A 23,321-nucleotide genomic window follows, 5' to 3' on the forward strand; every position below is an offset into this window, starting at 1 on the left:
TGGGGTCTGGTGTAACGATGGCCTCAAGTGTCCAGGCTTAGTGGCCTGGTGGTCTAACAATGGGTCTGTTTGTTGCTGCTCTTCACTGGGGGCTCATTTAGAAGATTTGGGTATGCATGCACCCCCAAATCTGAGCGGAAGCGATAAATTTGGGAAGCAGTAACTGGTGCCCCGATCGCTGCACCTGGTGGACCTAATTACATTTCCCCCATCCCCCGACACCGCCGCTCCTGTTCCTGTGCTGTGACTGTGAGATGAGGGGCTGCTGTACTCTATAAAGCAGTCTCTATGGAAGATCATCTGCAGGCTTTGTTGACACAGGGGTGTGTCGTTTGGTACACGCCAAATTGTGGGGTCTTACTGAAATGTGTGTTGTTGTAAGTGTTGCGGTTAGAAGGCTGATATGAACGTTTGTTCAATATTGGACATGTCAGTGATTGCTGATATGACTGAAGAGGGCTCTTCGTTTAACCCTAGAACACTAACGTCGGGTGATTTTCACCCGGACAATTGAATTCACGTGATTTTCATTGTCTTGCTGCTGTCTGAGGTGGGCGGGTCCTTAGGTACCTTCAGGATGCTCACTGACGTCATTGAATGTAGGTTTGTTTCCCTGCTCCCATTCATGGTTTTTTCTACCGGCCACGTGTTCGGGTGATTTTCACCCGACGTTAGTGATAGAGGGTAAAATATCTTCGGGTTAGTTACAATGGTATTGTGGTGACTTTTTTTTTTTTTTCACCACACAAGTCCCATGAATGGGTGACCGAAGGAGAAGTTGGGAGCTCCTGTTTTTGGGGGGGGGGGGGGGGGGGGGTTTTATAACGATTACCTCATTTTTCCTGAATTTGACATATTTTTTATAGTGTCCCCCATAATAAACTTTTTTGTGTTTTTTGTGATATTTCACATTTAAAAACAAAAGAAGAGTACCTCAATTTGCCATGTATTGTTGTACTTTAAGATATTTTGATGAGAAGTATGTTTTATGGGGTATATTGCATCGGGTGAAATACACCCGACGTTAGTGATGGTGTGACTTTAAATCACGTTAGTGTTCTAGGTTAAGGCCTAATGTATATGTATGTATGTATGTATGTATGTATGTATGTATGTGTGTATATGTGTATATATATGTGTATATATATCATTTAGCTGTACAGTCACTAGCACAGCACGCATCCTCTACATGTGCAGTCGCCAGCCCCTTCTTTTCACCTGAGGGCAAAGAGTTTCACCGGCAGGACGTAGCACGTGGGAGCATCATGCTCTTCACCCAGTTCCCCTCTCCCACCAAACAGATGCCCGACCGACCAGAGGATGATGCGCTATAGTGCAGTGAGCAGGACTGATACCCCACCAGCTTCCCACCCGCAGACACGGCCAATTGTGTCTGTAGGAACGTCCGACCAAGCCAGAAGTACCGCCGCCGGCGATTGAACTCAGGTCTCTCGGCGGTGAGAGGCTTTTACCTCGACACTACCCAGAAGCCCCCCAATCTAAAAACAGATCTGTATTGGCCGTCAAAATCTCAAATGTTATGCAGTGAGTAAAAGAGGCAAAGTGAGTCCACGTCTGTTTCAGTCTCCCATCTGTACTAAAGATAGTTTTAATGTCACCAGGCTTTGTCAGGAACCTGCCAAGGCAGCTTACACATGGGCGCTGGACTGAGTTTCATTTCCTCCTTAGAGGTCACATCTTAATGAATTACCTATGCCACCACTCCTGGAGAGCCCCCCCCCCCCCCCCCCCCCCCCCCCCCCCCCGCTGCTCAGAGCCCTCATAAACATGTCACCATGATGCTCGCCACTCTACACTGCCCCACAGTGCATTTAGCCAAGAGGCTGCAGGGGATAGCCAGAGACTGCTGGGAAACCAGGGAGGGAGGGAGGTGTGATTGAGTCTGGGGCAAGCCGTGTGTGTGCGTGTGTGTGCGTGTGTGTGCGTGTGTGTGTGTGTGCGTGTGTGTGTGTGTGTGTGTGTGTGTGTGTGTGTGGGGGGGGGGGGGGGTAATGAGAGGGCAGCAGGCGTCACTTCCCGTGCTGCCTAAAGGAAGTTTGTTGTGTGCTCTCATCCCGTGGTTTCCTGTCGGCTGCTCACAGGGGCCTTAATGAGGACGTTATAACTTATTGCATCATGTTTCTGCTCTCATGCAGTGAATCAGCCTCACTACAAGCTCCCAGAGACATGCTTCACATGGCTGACATTTACAATGGAGAGCCAAAGTGGAACGTCACTTCCCGCTTCAGCACTGTACCAGAGATTTTCACCCGCCATTTATTTTCCCATAGACATTTCGTAAAATGCGTATAAATAATCGTCTTACTTGTTCAAACCAAACGGTTCAGATGTATTTAGAAACAGGAGAGATCACGTAACATTTCACTCGGACCAAAATGTAAAAAAAAAAAATGCGCGTTTAAAGAAATAATTGTTTCTAAATTTCGTTTTGTTTTTTGGTCGGAGTTAAATGTTCTATGGTCTCTCCCGATTCTAAATATATCTGAACCGTTTGGTTTGACCAAGTAAAACAATTTTTTATAAGCATTTTACGAAAATGTCTGGGAAAATAAATTGCATAAGAAAATCTCTGGTACAGTGCTGAAGCAGGAAGTGACGTTAACACAGGCATTGCTCCATTATGTAAATCAAGGTTGATGTGCATTGGCTTATATATCAACACAAGCTGAGCAGCTTGGTTAAATCATAGTCATTCTATAGCGCCCTCTCCTGTTTGGCCCATTGCTGCTTGCAGCTTTCTGGAGAAGGACGCATCCAAACAACTTCACGCTTGACATTGCGGTTGTCCTGGCGTCCTCCTGAGCAACACACCCGGATGTGTGAACTATAGATGGGATGAACAGTTCTTGAGATGTGCTAAAGACAGACAGAGTCCTTGCAGGCAGCACTGTTTGCTTGTTTATTCAGTTTATTCATATTGAATGTTGTCGTGTGTCTAAATAAATTTCACTGCCAATACCAGCATTCCCAAAAGGGGTGCGTTTGGCTGCAGCCCCCAAATCAATAACTCCGCCCTTGAAAAACACACAATAGGCATTACCTATTATTAGTCGCTTGCTTTGAGCCCTGCTCAACAGGGCTATTCACATCTTCATTCAACGTTTATTCATATTGAACATGTCGCACGTCCTTGGGTCCCCCCAGCAATACAGCCGGGCGCCAAGTATGAAATAGATTGGATGAAGGGTTCTAGAGATATGCCAAGGGCACACACACACACACACACACACACACACACACACACACACACACACACACACACACACACACACACTTCACACACATACATACATACATACATACATACACTCTGACAGACAGAGATTCCTTTAGTACGATTACACTAGATCTGCTCTGCTTCTCTGCCTATGTCTTTCCCACATCCTCTGTTTCACCATATAATCAACTGGCGCTCGTAGGAAGTGACTGTTTCCTGTTGCAACCAGGGAAAGTGAACAAATACATTTATGTTTTCCAGAAGGCCCCTGATAGTTGGCCACCAAGGTGGACCACCTGTGTAGTTCGATTAAAGGGTTTCTCATCTCCGCTGGCTCCAGGCTCCTTGGTCCTGGTCCTAATCTGAGGTGGCTTTTCGGTGCCGGTGGCCCCAGAAGAATACCAGGGGCTGTGGGGGATTGGCCCCTGCAGGCCCCTTTCTTCTCAGTCCCCAACTGAGGTGTGTGTGATTTACAGTGTGTGGGAGGGGATTGATCCACAGCTATGTGTGTGTGGTGTGTGTGGTGTGTGTGTGTGTGTGTGTGTGTGTGTGTGTGTGTGTGTGTGTGTGTGTGTGTGTGTGCGTGTGTGCGCGCGCGCGTGCGTGTGTGATTTACAGTGTGTGGGAGGGGCTTGATCCACAGCTATTTGAGCAGTCGGTGAGCACTTGGCCCTTCCACTTCTGGACGCTCATTAGTGATTTTAGGAGGGATTTCTCGTGCACACACATACCAACACACATACCAACACACACGGACACACATACCAACACACACGCACACACATACCAACACACACGCACACGCACACACATACCAACACACACGCACACACACACACATACCAACACACACGCACACGTACACACATACACACGCACACGCACACTGCTCAGAACATTCCCTGCACCGCCTCCAGCTTTTGGCAGGGGAATAATGCCGTTATTTAATGTGTCTTTCTTACTTGATGTTTCCATGAGCGGGCTGGAGAGTAGAGAGAGGTGTGTGTGTGTGTGTGTGTGTGTGTGTGTGTGTGTGTGTGTGTGACTGGGAGCGGGCTGGAGAGTAGAGAGGTGTGTGTGTGTGTGTGTGTGTGTGTGTGTGTGTGTGTGTGTGTGTGTGTGTGTGTGTGTGTGTGTGTGTGTGTGTGTGTGTGTGACTGGGAGCGGGCTGGAGAGTAGAGAGAGGTGTGTGTGTGTGTGTGTGTGTGACTGGGAGCGGGCTGGAGAGTAGAGAGTATGTGTGTGACTGGGAGCGGGCTGGAGAGTAGAGAGTGTGTGTTTGTGTGTGTGTGACTGGGAGCGGGCTGGAGAGTAGAGAGTGTGTGTTTGTGTGTGTGTGACTGGGAGCGGGCTGGAGAGTAGAGAGAGGTGTGTGTGTGTGTGTGTGTGTGTGTGTGTGTGACTGGGAGCGGGCTGGAGAGTAGAGAGTGTGTGTGTGTATGTGTGTGACTGGGAGCGGGCTGGAGAGTAGAGAGTGTGTGTTTGTGTGTGTGTGACTGGGAGCGGGCTGGAGAGTAGAGAGTGTGTGTTTGTGTGTGGTAGCATGTATCGAAAACAAGAAATGTGATAGGAAACAGCTTTAGCGAATTTGTAACCAAACCAGGGGTTCCGCTAGACATTTAATAATAATATAATAGTAATGTTCCAAAATTCCGGTCCTATCGAATATTTACCGGCCACTATGTTTCCTAAATAAACGTTTTGAATCCATTTATTTCTCTATAGTCCATTCTTTATAGCCTCTATAGTCGTAGTCGATCTTATTTATTCCAGTGTTGTCATTAAGAGGCCGATTTCGCAGCAAGAATATTTAATTGGTCGACACGTCGTTCTCGGTAAAGGACGCTTTCGTTATTGAAACAGACAACATGCATGCATGCTCCTACTGTAGCCTATCTATCTGCATTTGCAGAAACTCATGAACCCATATCTTCTGGACATTGCCTTGATGAAAAAACAACGTAGCGTTAGCTAAAAGTAATAAGTGCGACAGCGCACAACTTGAATCTCCAGCAATAGGCTACGTAGGCACCTTAATCTCTCCCACTCCACACCTGGCACCTGTGCAGCAGCTCTCCTGCACTGGTTCTCGGCTCCCATGTGGCTTTATTTGTGGTAAGCATTTTGATTCATCTCCTCATCATACGAACCAAGTGCGAGCCATTGATTGATTGATTGATTGATTGATTGATTCGCCCGAGTAGGTAAAAAGGCTTTTTATCTCCGCTAAATTGACAGCCTACGTCGGGTCGCTTTCGCTTTTGACGGCGGCAGGCACGCTTCTGTTTCTTTCCTGCCGTCTTGCTTGCCTGAAGTAGGCTACTTGTCGTTGCATGATCTCGATAAAAAGGACTGGCCTAGCAAGGGATGTCTGTTGTTTTGACATTTCAGTTTCCTCCTGTGTGTTTCCTCACAGCGGGTCCAGCGCTGGCCGGCGGGACTCATGCTGCTTGTGTGGCTTTTAAACGGCGCTCTACACTAACGAAAACGTCTGCTATATTTTTATTTCTCACCAACACTCAACATACAGGGGGCGGAAAAACTAGTGAACGTGAAGTGAAGTGAAGTGAGTCACGAAGAGCCACTATGGCAGATCTGCGGATAATGACCTGCCACTGTTTAACTGCACCTCCTTTTGCGCTAATCCGGATCTTACACCGGCGAGCGAGGTGAATAAGATACGGACTCGCGGGAGTGCGCGTAGGCCGGCTAATTGTTGTTTAACATGCAGGCCAACCGGCTAGGAGCAGGTTATAATACGGATTCCACTGCATGTTAAGAAGTGGCTTATGTGTGTGACTGGGAGCGGGCTGGAGAGTAGAGTGTGTGTGTGTGTGTGTGAGAGACTGGGAGCGGGCTGGAGAGTAGAGAGGTGTGTGTGTGTGTGTGTGTGTGTGTGTGTGTGTGTGACTGGGAGCGGGCTGGAGAGTAGAGAGAGAGAGTGTGTGTGTGTGTGAGAGAGAGAGACTGGGAGCGGGCTGGAGAGTAGAGTGTGTGTGTGTGTGTGTGTGTGTGTGTGTGTGCGCTAGGGGTGGGGGGAAAAATCGATTCACCTAAGTATCGCGATTTTTAATGTCACGATTTTTTGGATCGATCTTTTATTCCAGAATCGATAATCGCAAAAAAAAAAAAAAAAAAAAAAAAATTTTTGGTGCTTGCAGTCAGGCCACTCACTGAACAGCAGGCCAGGCGCCGCCTACTGGTTTACTAGTGGTTTTATTACTTTATTAGTTAGTCTGAAGTAATAATTACACTTCAGGGTTAAAGTGGGTGCATCTCATTGTAAAATTGGACTTCAAACGGCCCAAATCTGGCTTCAAACGGCCCAAATTTCACGCGCGTTGGCCCATATCGGCCTGGCCTGCTTGGTATCTAATGCCCGGCCTGAATTATGATCCCAGTCCGCCCCTGTTTTTAACTATATCGCCCAGCCCTACTCATGATATATAATATACAGTCTCTAGTGTATGATTCAACTTTTCCCATGTTCTAATCTAGTGTAAAAAAGCAAACAAACTGAAAAAATAAAAGAAAAAAATAAACAAAAATCGCAATAAATCGTAATATCGAATCGCAATAATCGTAGAATCGCAATACTTAAGAATCGCAATATAAATCGAATCGGCACCCAAGAATCGTGATAGTATCGAATCGGGAGATAAGTGAATCGCCACAGCCCTAGTGTGCGCGCACGCGCGTGTTTGTGTGAGACTGGGAGCGGGCTGGAGAGTAGAGAGAGGTGTGTGTGTGTGACTGGGAGCGGGCTGGAGAGTAGAGTGTGTGTGTGTGACTGGGAGCGGGCTGGAGAGTAGAGAGAGTGTGTGTGTGTGTGTGTGTGTGTGTGTGTGTGTGTGTGTGTGTGACTGGGAGCGGGCTGGAGAGTAGAGAGTGTGTGTGTGTGTGTGTGTGTGTGTGTGTGTGTGTGTGTGTGTGTGTGACTGGGAACGGGCTGGAGAGTGTGTGTGTGTGGGTGTGTGTGTGTGTGTGTGCGTGTGTGTGTGTGTATGTGAGAGAGACTGGGAGTGGGCTGGAGTGTGTGTGTGTGTGTGTGTGTGTGTGTGTGTGTGAGAGAGAGTGGGCTGGAGCTAAAGCCGCCATTAATGAAACACTTGCTCAGGATTGTGGCCGTGAGAGAAAGCTGGTGGGTCGGAGGCGCTGAGGTTTGGGCTGCTCTTAGGCTCTCTACCTGCCAGTGAGGTTTGAGCTGCTCTTAGGCTCTCTACCTGCCAGTGAGGTTTGGGCTGCTCTTAGGCTCTCTACCTGCATGTGAGGTTTGGGCTGCTCTTAGGCTCTCTACCTGCCAATGAGGTTTGGGCTGATCTTAGGCTCTCTACCTGCCAGTGAGGTTTGGGCTGATCTTAGGCTCTCTACCTGCCAGTGAGGTTTGGGCTGCTCTTAGGCTCTCTACCTGCCAGTGAGGTTTGGGCTGCTCTTAGGCTCTCTACCTGCCAGTGAGGTTTGGGCTGCTCTTAGGCTCTCTACCTGCATGTGAGGTTTGGGCTGCTCTTAGGCTCTCTACCTGCCAGTGAGGTTTGGGCTGCTCTTAGGCTCTCTACCTGCATGTGAGGTTTGGGCTGCTCTTAGGCTCTCTACCTGCCAATGAGGTTTGGGCTGATCTTAGGCTCTCTACCTGCCAGTGAGGTTTGGGCTGATCTTAGGCTCTCTACCTGCCAGTGAGGTTTGGGCTGCTCTTAGGCTCTCTACCTGCCAGTGAGGTTTGGGCTGCTCTTAGGCTCTCTACCTGCCAGTGAGGTTTGGGCTGCTCTTAGGCTCTCTACCTGCCAGTGAGGTTTTGGCTGCTCTTAGGCTCTCTACCTGCCAGTGAGGTTTGGGCTGCTCTTAGGCTCTCTACCTGCATGTGAGGTTTGGGCTGCTCTTAGGCTCTCTACCTGCCAGTGAGGTTTGGGCTGCTCTTAGGCTCTCTACCTGCATGTGAGGTTTGGGCTGCTCTTAGGCTCTCTACCTGCCAATGAGGTTTGGGCTGATCTTAGGCTCTCTACCTGCCAGTGAGGTTTGGGCTGATCTTAGGCTCTCTACCTGCCAGTGAGGTTTGGGCTGCTCTTAGGCTCTCTACCTGCCAGTGAGGTTTGGGCTGCTCTTAGGCTCTCTACCTGCCAGTGAGGTTTGGGCTGCTCTTAGGCTCTCTACCTGCCAGTGAGGTTTGGGCTGCTCTTAGGCTCTCTACCTGCCAGTGAGGTTTGGGCTGATCTTAGGCTCTCTACCTGCCAGTGAGGTTTGGGCTGATCTTAGGCTCTCTACCTGCCAGTGAGGTTTGGGCTGATCTTAGGCTCTCTACCTGCCAGTGAGGTTTGGGCTGCTCTTAGGTTCTCTACCTGCCAGTGAGGTTTGGGCTGCTCTTAGGCTCTCTACCTGCCAGTGAGGTTTGGGCTGCTCTTAGGCTCTCTACCTGCCAGTGAGGTTTGGGCTGCTCTTAGGCTCTCTACCTGCCAGTGAGGTTTGGGCTGCTCTTAGGCTCTCTACCTGCCAGTGAGGTTTGGGCTGCTCTTAGGCTCTCTACCTGCCAGTGAGGTTTGGGCTACTCTTAGGCTCTCTACCTGCCAGTGAGGTTTGGGCTACTCTTAGGCTCTCTACCTGCCAGTGAGGTTTGGGCTGCTCTTAGGCTCTCTACCTGCCAGTGAGGTTTGGGCTGCTCTTAGGCTCTCTACCTGCCAGTGAGGTTTGGGCTGCTCTTAGGCTCTCTACCTGCCAGTGAGGTTTGGGCTGCTCTTAGGCTCTCTAAACATTGTTTTGTCCACGGACATTCACAGACACGTACCTGTGTAGGAAATCCTACATTTTGCACTAAGGATTTTACCCACAATTCGTTGCCCTTACTACTCAATACAGGTACCATTCTCAAACAGCAGGTGGCGGAGTTGTCCCATTTAGCGGGATTTAACCTGAACCATTTCAACTATGTTACACAGACGCACAGCAGACGCAAGATGTGTGTCCCGGCCGTTACTCATCAGAAGTATTTGTATGCATAAAACACATTTGTTGAGACAAAATGTGATGAGCAACAACAAGGAATCAATCCACAAGCTATGAATGCTAGGCTGTGAAAAATGCTACCTTATCTGTAAAGAGGAGACTCGTAGGTACCCATTGAAACAATTTTCATTCAGATAAATTGAGCTGAGAGGTCAAGGGACCCCTTTGAAATAGTTTTCCCTCGCCAAAATTTAACCTACGTTTGGAGCGTTACTTAGCCCCTTCCCGACAAGCTAACATAGTATATCATAAATATCTTATATTTGGTAGCAATGGATGCCTTAGGTCTTCTAGTTTCTTCTGATAACAGGATCTCCACTGTAGCTTTAGAAATGACCCTGCTACAGCCATTTGATTGCCTGTGCAAATCGGGAATGTTGGCAGACCACTCGCGGCCCACCTGCAGTACCTCCACGGCCCACTAGTGGGCCGCAGCCCATAGTTTGGGAATCACTGACATTATGTTATCTATTAACAATAGAATAGGACAAGTCAATCTAATTCCTTCTGGTGCGCTGAATTACTTTTTGAGTCTGGTTCAGTTTAAGAAGTGGAACTGGTCAATGTTGCTCTTCACAACAGGATTAAGCTAGTAGTCTGTACTGTTAGATGCAGGGTGTAGTCTGTACTGTTTAGATGCAGGGTGTAGTCTGTACTGTTCAGATGCAGGGTGTAGTCTGTACTGTTCAGATGCAGGGTGTAGTCTGTACTCTTCAGATGCAGGGTGTAGTCTGTACTGCTCAGATGCAGGGTGTAGTCTGTACTGCTCAGATGGAGGGTGTAGTCTGTACTGTTCAGGGTGCAGGGTGTAGTCTGTCCTGTTCAGATGCAGGGTGTAGTCTGTACTGTTCAGATGCAGGGTGTAGTCTGTACTCTTCAGATGCAGGGTGTAGTCTGTACTGTTCAGATGCAGGGTGTAGTCTGTCCTGTTCAGATGCAGGGTGTAGTCTGGACTGTTCATATGCAGGGTGTAGTCTGTACTGTTCAGATGCAGGGTGTAGTCTGTCCTGTTCAGATGCAGGGTGTAGTCTGTCCTGTTCAGATGCAGGGTGTAGTCTGTACTGTTCAGATGCAGGGTGTAGCCTGTCCTGTTCAGATGGAGGGTGTAGTCTGTACTGTTCAGATGCAGGGTGTAGTCTGTCCTGTTCAGATGCAGGGTGTAGTCTGTACTGTTCAGATGCAGGGTGTAGTCTGTCCTGTTCAGATGCAGGGTGTAGTCTGTACTGTTCAGATGGAGGGTGTAGTCTGTACTGTTCAGGGTGCAGGGTGTAGTCTGTACTGTTCAGATGCAGGGTGTAGTCTGGACTGTTCAGATGCAGGGTGTAGTCTGTCCTGTTCAGATGCAGGGTGTAGTCTGTACTGTTCAGATGCAGGGTGTAGTCTGTCCTGTTCAGATGCAGGGTGTAGTCTGTCCTGTTCAGATGCAGGGTGTAGTCTGTACTGTTCAGATGGAGGGTGTAGTCTGTACTGTTCAGGGTGCAGGGTGTAGTCTGTACTGTTCAGATGCAGGGTGTAGTCTGGACTGTTCAGATGCAGGGTATAGTCTGTACTGTTCAGATGCAGGGTGTAGTCTGTCCTGTTCAGATGCAGGGTGTAGTCTGTCCTGTTCAGATGCAGGGTGTAGTCTGTCCTGTTCAGATGCAGGGTATAGTCTGTACTGTTCAGATGCAGGGTGTAGTCTGTACTGTTCAGATGGAGGGTGTAGTCTGTACTGTTCAGGGTGCAGGGTGTAGTCTGTACTGTTCAGATGCAGGGTGTAGTCTGTCCTGTTCAGATGCAGGGTGTAGCCTGTACTCTTCAGATGCAGGGTGTAGTCTGTCCTGTTCAGATGCAGGGTGTAGTCTGTACTCTTCAGATGCAGGGTGTAGTCCTGTTCAGATGCAGGGTGTAGCCTGTACTCTTCAGATGCAGGGTGTAGTCTGTACTGTTCAGATGCAGGGTGTAGTCTGTCCTGTTCAGATGCAGGGTGTAGTCTGTACTCTTCAGATGCAGGGTGTAGTCTGTCCTGTTCAGATGCAGGGTGTAGCCTGTACTCTTCAGATGCAGGGTGTAGTCTGTACTGTTCAGATGCAGGGTGTAGCCTGTACTCTTCAGATGCAGGGTGTAGTCTGTCCTGTTCAGATGCAGGGTGTAGTCTGTCCTGTTCAGATGCAGGGTGTAGTCTGTCCTGTTCAGATGCAGGGTGTAGTCTGTCTTACATGTTCCCTTTATGGACGAAGTAGTGCATCTGTAATCCATTACCACAGTAACAGTACATTGTGTGTGTGTGTGTGTGTGTGTGTGTGTGTGTGTGTGTGTGTGTGTGTGTGTGTGTGTGAGTGTGAGAGTGAGAGAATTGACACCATGTCCCCCCACGGTTTACAATTTTATCCAATTTCAATTTGCCATCCATTCCTTGACTAAGGCTACGTTCACACAGCCATCCTTAGTGCTTGAATCTGACTTGATGCTCACATCTGATTTTTTTGTGTGGCTGTTCACACAGACTTTTTAAAAGTGGCCCATATCAGACTCCAGTGTGAACAGATCACGGACCTGAAGTGACCCGCATGCGCAGAAGAACAACAATAACGTCACACGCAGCGCACTGCTGTTCTACGTAAGAAGCGCAGAATAGTGACGAATGTCGCTCTGGAATGACGTAAAAGTCACATTGAAGTGGTGGACGCTGCCAGGAATTTTTTGGATATTGAAGACATTTCAGGAGATGACTTGACGAAAACGCTGAATGAAGCGTTCGCTTCGGCCTAGACGACTGGTCTGGGCCACAGTATGGATATTGGGGTGAATGGGCGCATTTTGGGTGGACACTTTTTACTGATATTGTATTTGCACTATAGTTTTAGCAATACAGTAGGTGGTGGTAATGCACCATTTAAGGATGCCAACTGCCATAAAACTCAACAGAAGAAGAAGAAGACGAAGTCACATTGAAGCATTAAGTCAGATATGGGCCAGATGTCTGTTCACACCGGAGTCACTTTCAAAAACATCAGATTCGAATCTGATGTTTTACCACATTTGAAAGTAGTCCAGGTCGTCTTTAAAAAAGTCACTTTCAATGTGAATGTACTGTTCACACAGTCATGAAAAAGACTGACCTGAGTCACTTAGGGGGGAAAAGATTAGATTCAAGCACTAAGGATGGCTGTGTGAACGTAGCCTAAGGGACCTATGGAGTGCAAACCTGTCAACCCGCCAACGCTGAACAATTCTCCAATTTGCTGTAACACCCAAAGATTTAATTCCTATCTCTTAAAGTTAAATTGATTTCATTTGTTGGCCCTGCTAACATGCCCGTAGGATTTGGAATCAAGTCCGTTAGTTTCATGGATATGAATAAAACGGGATAATCGCCTAATGGAAAAATCCCAGATCTGGGATCAGCACCAAAATCTAATCAATTGTTCCATGGCCCAAGGCCTATTTGTCCACCAAGTTTCAGACAGGCAAACAAACAAACGAACAGGACTGAAAACATAACCTGGTGGATGTAATCCTTGAGTATGACGAACAGCGACTAACTTGGCCGTTGTTTTATGTCCTCACTGAATGTTCAGATGTTGTTTGACTTGCACTCTTAAGGCATGTGCTCTGCAGGCTTAGTTTAAAATTGAATAATGTCACAATGGCCTTAGGTGTAGGCCTACGTGCTGTGTATAAACGAGCTTGTGAATGGAAACCAGCAACACTTTGAACCACATGGGGGTAGCAGTCTTTCGCAGTTCTGTTGGAGGCAGACAGAGAGGTCCAGCTGGTGAGTGGTAGACAGCTCTGTAGGAGGCAGGCAGAGAGGTCCAGCTGGTGAGTGGTAGACAGCTCTATTGGATGCAGGCAGAGAGCTCCAGCTGGTGAGTGGTAGACAGCTCTGTAGGAGGCAGGCAGAGAGACCCAGCTGGTGAGTGGTAGATAGCTCTATTGGATGCAGGCAGAGAGGTCCAGCTGGTGAGTGGTAGACAGCTCTATTGGAGGCAGGCAGAGAGGTCCAGCTGGTGAGTGGTAGATAGCTCTATTGGATGCAGGCAGAGAGGTCCAGCTGGTGAGTGGTAGAAAGCTCTGTAGGAGGCAGGCAGAGAGACCCAGCTGGTGAGTGGTAGACAGCTCTATTGGAGGCAGGCAGAGAGACCCAGCTGGTGAGTGGTAGAAAGCTCTATTGGAGGCAGGCAGAGAGACCCAGCTGGTGAGTGGTAGAAAGCTCTATTGGAGGCAGGCAGAGAGACCCAGCTGGTGAGTGGTAGAAAGCTCTGTAGGAGGCAGGCAGAGAGGTCCAGCTGGTGAGTGGTAGACAGCTCTGTAGGAGGCAGGCAGAGAGACCCAGCTGGTGAGTGGTAGACAGCTCTATTGGAGGCAGGCAGAGAGGTCCAGCTGGTGAGTGGTAGACAGCTCTATTGGAGGCAGGCAGAGAGACCCAGCTGGTGAGTGGTAGAAAGCTCTGTAGGAGGCAGGCAGAGAGGTCCAGCTGGTGAGTGGTAGAAAGCTCTGTAGGAGGCAGGCAGAGAGGTCCAGCTGGTGAGTGGTAGACAGCTCTATTGGAGGCAGGCAGAGAGGTCCAGCTGGTGAGTGGTAGACAGCTCTGTTGGAGGCAGGCAGAGAGACCCAGCTGGTGAGTGGTAGACAGCTCTGTAGGAGGCAGGCAGAGAGGTCCAGCTGGTGAGTGGTAGACAGCTCTGTAGGTGGCAGGCAGAGAGACCCAGCTGGTGAGTGGTAGACAGCTCTGTAGGAGGCAGGCAGAGAGGTCCAGCTGGTGAGTGGTAGACAGCTCTGTAGGAGGCAGGCAGAGAGACCCAGCTGGTGAGTGGTAGACAGCTCTGTAGGAGGCAGGCAGAGAGGTCCAGCTGGTGAGTGGTAGACAGCTCTGTAGGAGGCAGGCAGAGAGGTCCAGCTGGTGAGTGGTAGACAGCTCTGTTGGAGGCAGGCAGAGAGGTCCAGCTGGTGAGTGGTAGACAGCTCTGTAGGAGGCAGGCAGAGAGGTCCAGCTGGTGAGTGGTAGACAGCTCTGTAGGAGGCAGGCAGAGAGGTCCAGCTGGTGAGTGGTAGACAGCTCTGTATGAGGCAGGCAGAGAGGTCCAGCTGGTGAATGGTAGATAGCTCTGTAGGAGGCAGGCAGAGAGGTCCAGCTGGTGAGTGGTAGGCAGCTCTGTTGGAGGCAGGCAGAGAGACCCAGCTGGTGAGTGGTAGATAGCTCTGTAGGAGGCAGGCAGAGAGGTCCAGCTGGTGAGTGGTAGACAGCTCTGTAGGAGGCAGGCAGAGAGGTCCAGCTGGTGAGTGGTAGATAGCTCTGTAGGAGGCAGGCAGAGAGGTCCAGCTGGTGAGTGGTAGACAGCTCTGTAGGAGGCAGGCAGAGAGACCCAGCTGGTGAGTGGTAGACAGCTCTGTAGGAGGCAGGCAGAGAGGTCCAGCTGGTGAGTGGTAGACAGCTCTGTAGGAGGCAGGCAGAGAGGTCCAGCTGGTGAGTGGTAGACAGCTCTGTAGGAGGCAGGCAGAGAGACCCAGCTGGTGAGTGGTAGACAGCTCTGTAGGAGGCAGGCAGAGAGGTCCAGCTGGTGAGTGGTAGACAGCTCTGTAGGAGGCAGGCAGAGAGGTCCAGCTGGTGAGTGGTAGACAGCTCTATTGGAGGCAGGCAGAGAGGTCCAGCTGGTGAGTGGTAGACAGCTCTGTTGGAGGCAGGCAGAGAGGTCCAGCTGGTGAGTGGTAGACAGCTCTATTGGACGCAGGCAGAGAGACCCAGCTGGTGAGTGGTAGACAGCTCTGTAGGAGGCAGGCAGAGAGGTCCAGCTGGTGAGTGGTAGACAGCTCTGTAGGAGGCAGGCAGAGAGGTCCAGCTGGTGAGTGGTAGACAGCTCTGTAGGAGGCAGGCAGAGAGGTCCAGCTGGTGAGTGGTAGACAGCTCTGTAGGAGGCAGGCAGAGAGGTCCAGCTGGTGAGTGGTAGACAGCTCTATTGGACGCAGGCAGAGAGGTCCAGCTGGTGAGTGGTAGATAGCTCTATTGGAGGCAGGCAGAGAGACCCAGCTGGTGAGTGGTAGACAGCTCTGTAGGAGGCAGGCAGAGAGGTCCAGCTGGTGAGTGGTAGACAGCTCTATTGGACGCAGGCAGAGAGGTCCAGCTGGTGAGTGGTAGACAGCTCTGTAGGAGGCAGGCAGAGAGGTCCAGCTGGTGAGTGCGATGGTAGACAGCTCTATTGGAGGCAGGCAGAGAGACCCAGCTGGTGAGTGCAATGGTAGACAGCTCTATTGGAGGCAGGCAGAGAGACCCAGCTGGTGAGTGGTAGATAGCTCTGTAGGAGGCAGGCAGAGAGGTCCAGCTGGTGAGTGGTAGACAGCTCTGTAGGAGGCAGGCAGAGAGGTCCAGCTGGTGAGTGGTAGACAGCTCTGTAGGAGGCAGGCAGAGAGGTCCAGCTGGTGAGTGCGATGGTAGACAGCTCTATTGGAGGCAGGCAGAGAGACCCAGCTGGTGAGTGCAATGGTAGACAGCTCTATTGGAGGCAGGCAGAGAGACCCAGCTGGTGAGTGCGATGGTAGACAGCTCTGTCCGAGGCAGGCAGAGAGACCCAGCTGAGTCGTAGACAGTGTGGTTTTATGGGGCATCTCTCGTCTCCCACAGGGATAGCAGTGGCCAAGCTGTTTGAAGTCAAGCCTGGTTCACCTCAGGATGTGGAGATTGGCCACTGTAGCGCTGTAGAGCGAGCTGCATGTCTGGAGCACAGCATGGGAAAACAGTGTGATGTGTCAACTGTGGTCTGCTTGCGTATGAGCAATAATGGTGTCTGCAGCAAGGCTATTCAAAAAAGGGAGTGGAAATTCTAAAAAGAAACCGCTAGAGATCTCACTTTCTTTTATACAAAACAACTGTGTAGAAACATAAGTGATATTTTACCAACACTGGGCACTAGCTTAAACCTGCTGTGAAGGGCACCAGTTCAACTGAAATGGACCAACATTTAGGTCTAGAGTAGGAAACATACAATTTAGAGGTTATGCAGAAATATAAATGAAGAAACCAATGTCAGTCACAGGAGCTGGGGAATACATGATGGTTCGTGGAGGATCTCCAGCAGCACTTGCTCAACAGTGACTACAGTCGAGACAGTGGCACATGACATCATGTCACATGACATCAACAGTGACTACAGTCTAGACAGTGGCACATGACATCATGTTCAATCTAATTGCAAATTGCACAATATCCTGCAACGGTTACCACTGAATAGTATTTTTTAACCATAATAATCCAGTGAAGAATTTGTCTGAATTTGTTTGTCTCTTTTTCGGCACAACCTTTTAGAGAGAGACAGACAGACAGACAGACACGCACGCACGCACACACACACACACACACACACACACACACACACACACACACACACACACACACACACACACACACACACACACACACACACACACACACACACACACACACACACACACACACACACACAAGCTTGCATCTCTAACATTGAGATGACTGAAACCCAAATTTTTTCGAACCTCTCCCCTCTGCAGACACAGACCCCCGACTTCTGGAGAAGCAGGAGCAGCAGCAGCCCACCTATGTTGCCCTCAGCTATATCAACAGGTGAACAGCACAGTTTACACTGTTTTAAAATTCAACAATTATGATTAAAGTGATAATACAGAAGATTTTCATGTAAATAAATGTGTGTTAAGTCACTATCTATCTGATAGTGACTTAACACAATGGTGATTGAGCCTATGGCCCATTGATGGAAGCCTTTGCATTTTCAGTATAGACCTTATTCGCTAACCCCGGACAGCACCATATTGTTGACATACCGTCCTGCAGCTGACAACTATAGTAACGGCCTTATTGTCGTTTCTGTTCCATTACAAAATAGCGATAGTGATGACAGCAATAAAAACCCCAGAGTTGTTGTTTGTATGCTGCCGTTAATGCCTGTAATAATAAACAAAAGAAAAAATGAGGTGAACAGACTTTGTTGTGAGGAGCTGTCAGAAAGTTTCACCTGTCTCTCTCCCAACTATCCACACACCTCTCCTGTGCTGCTGACGTATACTCCGTCTCGCTCCGTTCACGTCTGTGGACGGTAGAGATAGAAACAAACCACGGGGACTTTATTGCTGTCATTACTACAGCCATGCCTAACGCAGGTCACCATCCGAACACAATTGGAACGATACAGGTAACGCTAACGGCGGCTAGCTTCCTATAAACGCTGCTCTCACATAGGTTGTCACTTAAAACTGCAGCGCTATGTCAACAATATGGCGACGGTGGGCGTGCCCGTACATGAGTGATGTCAATCGAATAAGGTCTATTGCAGAATTTATGAACTTGGTGTCACAATAGACTCACTCTGGTTACTGTAGGTTCACAGGGTGGGCGGAGCTAACACGATAGACTTACTCTGTAGGATACTGTAGGTTCACAGGGTGGGCGGAGCTAACACAATAGACTCACTCTGTAGGTTACTGTAGGTTCACAGGGTGGGCGGAGCTAACACAATAGACTCACTCTGCAGGTTATTGTAGGTTCCTGACAACTCTTGTGTGAAGTAGGATAACAAGCTACTTTTTTCCGGTCTCCGCTAGCATTACAGGTGGTTACTATGGCCGAACAAACTGAGTAATGTCACATAATAACAGTCTGGATCTCACCTGCAATTACCACTAATGGCCAATAGGTGTCACCGAAGAGAACAAAACAGAAATCTTCCATATTATCACTTTAAATAAATCTACTTCATAATTTACCTAAATCAAAAATAATAATGACATTAATGCTGTTAGCCTTTGGCCCATAAAAGATTTGTCTTTAAAGCCTGCTTCGTCAGTTATTGTTAATTACTGCGCCCTATGAGGGCTTTGCTGCTTTGTACTTCCACAAGTAAATTCAAATGTCATCTGGAGGATGACTCAGATTAATTGTTTCAACATTTGGTAATTGCATTTTATATTGCCCTGGGCTCATCCCGGTCTTCTTTGATATAGTGCTTGAATAGTGGTTTTAAAGGCCCTTATGCAACAAGCCAGTGTACAAGAGGGTCTACCGCTGTCTCTCTGTCTTTACAAACACATCTTGATGTGGTTTTCAACTTAATTTGTTAATTCCACTTTTACTTTAACAATGTCTGTGTTAACATTTCATTTTTATGGTATACATTTACCAAAGACTTTACTATCTGTCATAAACCCTGCTATTAGTGTTTTTTTTCTCATGGGGAATGGAGCCAATGATATATTGATTCCAAGCATATGTTCTACAGTAGCAAAGAGCTGTAGAAATGTCCCGGAGGCCCTCACTGTATCAAGGCGGGACAGTGCTTTGGAACGAGATGACATCTCTTCACCTTAACCCATTGATACCTGATGCAGCATTTGTGTGTGTATCCCTTTAAGACCGCAAACCGCATGAACGTGGTTCGCGGTCTTAAAGGGATACACACACAAATGAGGGATATACACACAAATGCTGCATCAGGTATCAATGGGTTAAGGTCCATCTCCATCTTTCCAGCTTTATATCTCACGCTTATTGCCAGGTTCATGACGGACGCGGCGCGGCGCGAGCACGAGGCCCTGAAGAAGAAGGTGCAGCCCAAGCTGTCTCTGTCTCTGACAGGCAGTCTGTCTCGCAGCAGTGTGTCCACTCCCCAACGCCATGCCAGCGGCAACCTCACCCCTCCGGTGACCCCGCCCATCACCCCCTCCTCCTCCTTCCGCAGCAGCACCCCTACAGGTAAGCATAGCAAGCAGCACCCTCAGCACCCTCCCTCACCTCTCTGCTTCCGCGCCCAGTGTGCACAAGCAGCAGGGGGCGATAGTGAGTAAGGAGACGGTTCTTCAGCCAGGAGGCCCATGTCCAAGCCACCATGACAGCAGGCATCCACCCTGCTGAAGGGTCTTTGTGAATGTGAATCCCTACCAGCTCCAGAGATGCAGTGCCGCGAGTGACCATCCTATGGATGAGGCAGTGTTGTAGCACTCGAGTCCTGGAGCCGAACTCGAGTCAGAGTCCTGGACTCATTTTCAGGATTCATGACTCGACTTTCGACCTGAGCACCGATGACTCGGACTTGGACTTGGGTATTCATGCATTTGGACACAGAGGTTGGAGATGAGGACTCAGACTTTGTTAATTGACTTTTTTTTTAACACATTCACTGCCAGCCATTTTTTTTTTACTGTAGGTAGCTTCTGCCAAGCCGTTTTTTGAGGATTCTGGCTCATTTTACAAGAGCCGAGGATAATTTTCTGCTTGGACTTTGTGAACACGAAGTTCACAAAAGTACTAATAGAATGTGTGCTTTCTCTGTCTAAAAGAGTTAGTTTGTAGAGTTAGTAGTTATGTAGATATTAGCCGTTGAGTACAGCATGGTTTCAGTGTCTGAGACAGGAAGCTGAGATAATCGCAGTTTTGTGAAATTCAATCAAACAGGCAGAACAGTCACTTTAACCATTTATTTTTGGCATCAGTGAGAGATCAGACATCTGAACAATATAGTTCTGAACACCCTCTCCCTTAAACTCCTCCCTCCGTGGGCGTGTCTGGTGGCGTTTGTCACAAGCCAGTTTCTCCTGCCTGTCTGAGCAGTGAGCAGCCTCCCTCTCTGGCGGCCCCTCGTCGGCGAGTGTGGCGAGTGTGGACTGTGGATAGGACTCAATCGTTTCTTGGATTTTCGGTTGAGAGCTTTGATGAAGCTTTGTGCGATTCTAGGCTTTATGCTGCCCACCCAGTCTATTTTTGGAACCCACCCGCCCGTGTGCAGCAGCGTGAAAGCGTTTTCGCCTACAGTATGAGAATGAGGCTCGTTCGTTTCTGGGTTTTCGGAATGCGTGCGATTCTGGCCTTTCTGCGGGTGTTTCAAAGTGTGTTTCACCCATAATCTATTATGCAAATTTGCAATCCCCCACGCCAGCACCGCTCTCCGCTCTCGGTGTGCTGCTCTGCTGGCGCGGAGTCTGGTGATTGATGACTGTAAAATCGCCAAGCCATTTCCTTGAGAATGGCTTTCTCCCGCGGCTGTTTTTGGTTGCCTTTCTCTCTGTCGGGAGAGCACTGTCGCCACTTAGTTGGTCGGTAAAATAGATTACCGTATACTAATTCAATACTTCCAATATTTTTATAGGAGACGTGGGGGGCATTGATCCACGTAGCACCGTCAAAAAAATATATATATATTTTTTGACGAGTCAACTCGTCATTGGCAGTGAACGGTTGGATTGTGTTTGACGAGTCAACTCGTCATTGGCAGTGAACGTGTTAATAGGTCCTAATAATTTGGCATAACTTATTGATAGCTATTATATAGCTATATATCGATTACGGGGTCCAATTTGATGTGAAATACAATGCTAAGAAGAGTGTTGTTATGATCTGTAGAACGAAAGAGGACCGGGATCTTGCTTTTCCTGTTTTTCTTTTGTCTGAGCATGCTCAATGTGTCTGTGACAAAACCAAATATCTGGGCCACTTCATCACTGACCATATGGGTGATGATGATGATATGTATAGACAGCGGCGTGTGTTATACATTCAGGCTAACATGTTGGTCAGGAAATTCCACTCCTGTTCTGATGATGTGAAGATCACACTCTTTAGGGCTTACTGTACCCCTATCTATACTGCCCCCTTGTGGGTAAAGTTTAAGAAGGCAAGCATGCATAAACTTCAGGTTGCCTATAATGACTGCATGCGCATCTTGCTGAAAAAGCCCAGGTGGAGCAGTGCTAGTGAACTGTTCTGTAAGGCGGGGGTGGCCACTTTCCAGGCGCTCCTGAGAAATCTGAGGTACAGATTCATCTGTCGATTGAACGTGTCTCAGAATGCCATTATAAAGTTGCTCACTGATCCTGGGCTAAGCACTGTGAGATACCAGTCACATATGTGGAAACTCTGGTACGATTCTCTTTTATAATGTACTTTTGTTCTTTTATTGTGCTCTTATGTGCTTTTTGTAATTGTGTATGTGACATCTATGGACCAAGAGTGTGTCAATAAAGGTTTGATGATATACAGTGACATTATTCAATTTTGTGCAAGGGAAGGCACATGTGTTCTACCTACTTGTGGATTCACACTCATGTTCAGTAACTCCGGATTCAGATTCAGGTAATGGGGACTGACACTCTTCTTTGGTGACTCGGACTCGGAACACTGGGGACTCGAGACTTAATGCTTCAGACTCAAGATATAGTGACTTGACTACAACAATGGGACAAAAAGAGTTCAGAGAAATTCATTTTCTGGGATAAATAAAAAGTCACAATGCTGCTCCTTCTTTGCTCTTACTCAAAGACATGATGGAAGATAAAAGTCAAACTCTTTTCAGGTCTTACTCACCATGGTAGAAAATGATCCTTATCATAATTCCCATCATAATAGCTGTATCAACTGCAATCTGGGAACAGCGCAGATCTTCTGCCCAGGACTTCGACTTCTGCAGCAGTGCCTTTTAAAAACATACATTGCGTTGCTTTTATTTTGAATGCTAAACGTCAAAATGCGTATATATTCACTAGCGTTTGGGACCGGAACTCTTATATTCGTCGGTACAACAACAGAGCGGCACTGCGCGGAGACGGAAGTCCCAGGCGGAAGGTTTGCGCTGTACAGGAAGCCTATTATAGGATTTTCAACATATAGTTATAATTGTTTTTGGGTCTGTCACCAGGGCCGATCCTGGCCATTTGGGTGCCCTAAGCGTAATTGTTCTGTGGTGCCCCCCCCCCCCCCCCCGTAAAACTTTCAATAACTGTCAAACGAAAGACTGCAAAATCATTAATTATGAACGATACTAGTGTATCTCACATTTCATTACATGTGGGAAACAAACAATTGTTAGAATTACTGTACATGTCAGCAAACAAGTGATTGTTAAACTGTACATGCAAGCAGGGCGGACTGGGATCATAATTCAGGCCGGGCATTAGATACCAAGCAGGCCAGGCCGATACAGGCCGACGTGCGTGCCGGCGTCCGAAGGGCGGCGGCGAAAAATTTGGGCTGTTTGAAGCCCAATTTGGGCCGTTTGAAGCCAGATTTGGGCTGTTTGAAGCCAGATTTGGACCGTCTGAAGCCCGATTTGGGCCAGTTGAAGCCAGATTTGGGCCAGTTGAAGCCAGATTTGGGCCGCTTGAAGCCCAATTTGGGCCGTTTGAAGCCCAATTTGGGCCGAGTCCAATTTTACAATGAGATGCACCCTGAATAAAGTAATAAAACCACTAGTAAACCAGTAGGCGGCGCCTGGCCTGCTGTTCAGTGAGTGGCCTGACTGAGGGCACCAAAAAAAAAAAAAAAAAAAAAAAATTCTTTTTTTTTTGGTGCCCTCAGTCACGTGATGCCCTACGCAGTCTGCGTACTCTGCGTAATAACAGACCGTCTGTGTATTTTTCTATCTACAATTGCACTCTACAGTGCCTCGACTCTCCATGCACTGATGTTCCGGTCCCTGCGGAGTAGTTTCACAGCAGCGGATTGGGGTTTCTTGGACCCGTCCGCTAGCAACATTGCAGAGGTAGATTAAGTTGTCAGATCCCTGAGTGGCTGCTGCTGGGATACAAGCCGAGGCGTAATTAGCCTCGGCTGGGTCACCTGGGCGAGTGTGTATGATGTTGTGAGACCCGAAACACCCAACGACCCCAGGTTACATCACTGATGATGTATCCCAGTTGCATTTAGAAGATGTAGTGTGTAATTTGTCGGGTTAGGGCATATTGCACAGTGAAGCCTGGCCTCCCCTTTGCCAGGCACATCTATCAGATGTATGATTCCACTTGAAATGCCATGTTGTTATTTAACTTTTTATTATTATTATTTATAGCTCCTGCAAAACACCCCCCCCACACACACACACTAATGTTGATCCTAATAATACTGAGATTTGTGACATTCCACTGCTAACTTCTATATTTTGTTATCCATAATGTTGTCTTATCTCTCTATTTGTTATCCATGTTACTAAAGGTACTGACCCTGGTGCATGGCTGAATTTATGGCACTATGCAAATTTATTATCCTATGTGGTTTTAACGAGTACTGTTATTTTGGCGTCAACGGGATAAGAGTTACTGAGATGAATGCAGGGCTTGAGGCTTCTAAAATAGCTTC

General features: G+C 48.2%; 1 protein-coding gene across 1 annotated transcript in view; it reads left to right on the forward strand.

Annotated features, from left to right (window-relative positions):
- jazf1b (JAZF zinc finger 1b) overlaps positions 1-23,321 on the forward strand; it is a 38,555-nt gene that overhangs the window by 11,437 nt on the left and 3,797 nt on the right. The window contains exons 2-3 of the mRNA XM_083641211.1: positions 16,736-16,808; positions 18,754-18,950. Coding sequence (XP_083497337.1) covers positions 16,736-16,808; positions 18,754-18,950 — 270 coding nt within the window. The remainder of the gene's footprint in view (positions 1-16,735; positions 16,809-18,753; positions 18,951-23,321) is intronic.

The sequence above is a fragment of the Poromitra crassiceps genome (genome assembly GCF_964638095.1).
Source record: "Poromitra crassiceps genome assembly, chromosome: 1".
NCBI classification, from domain to species: domain Eukaryota; kingdom Metazoa; phylum Chordata; class Actinopteri; order Beryciformes; family Melamphaidae; genus Poromitra; species Poromitra crassiceps.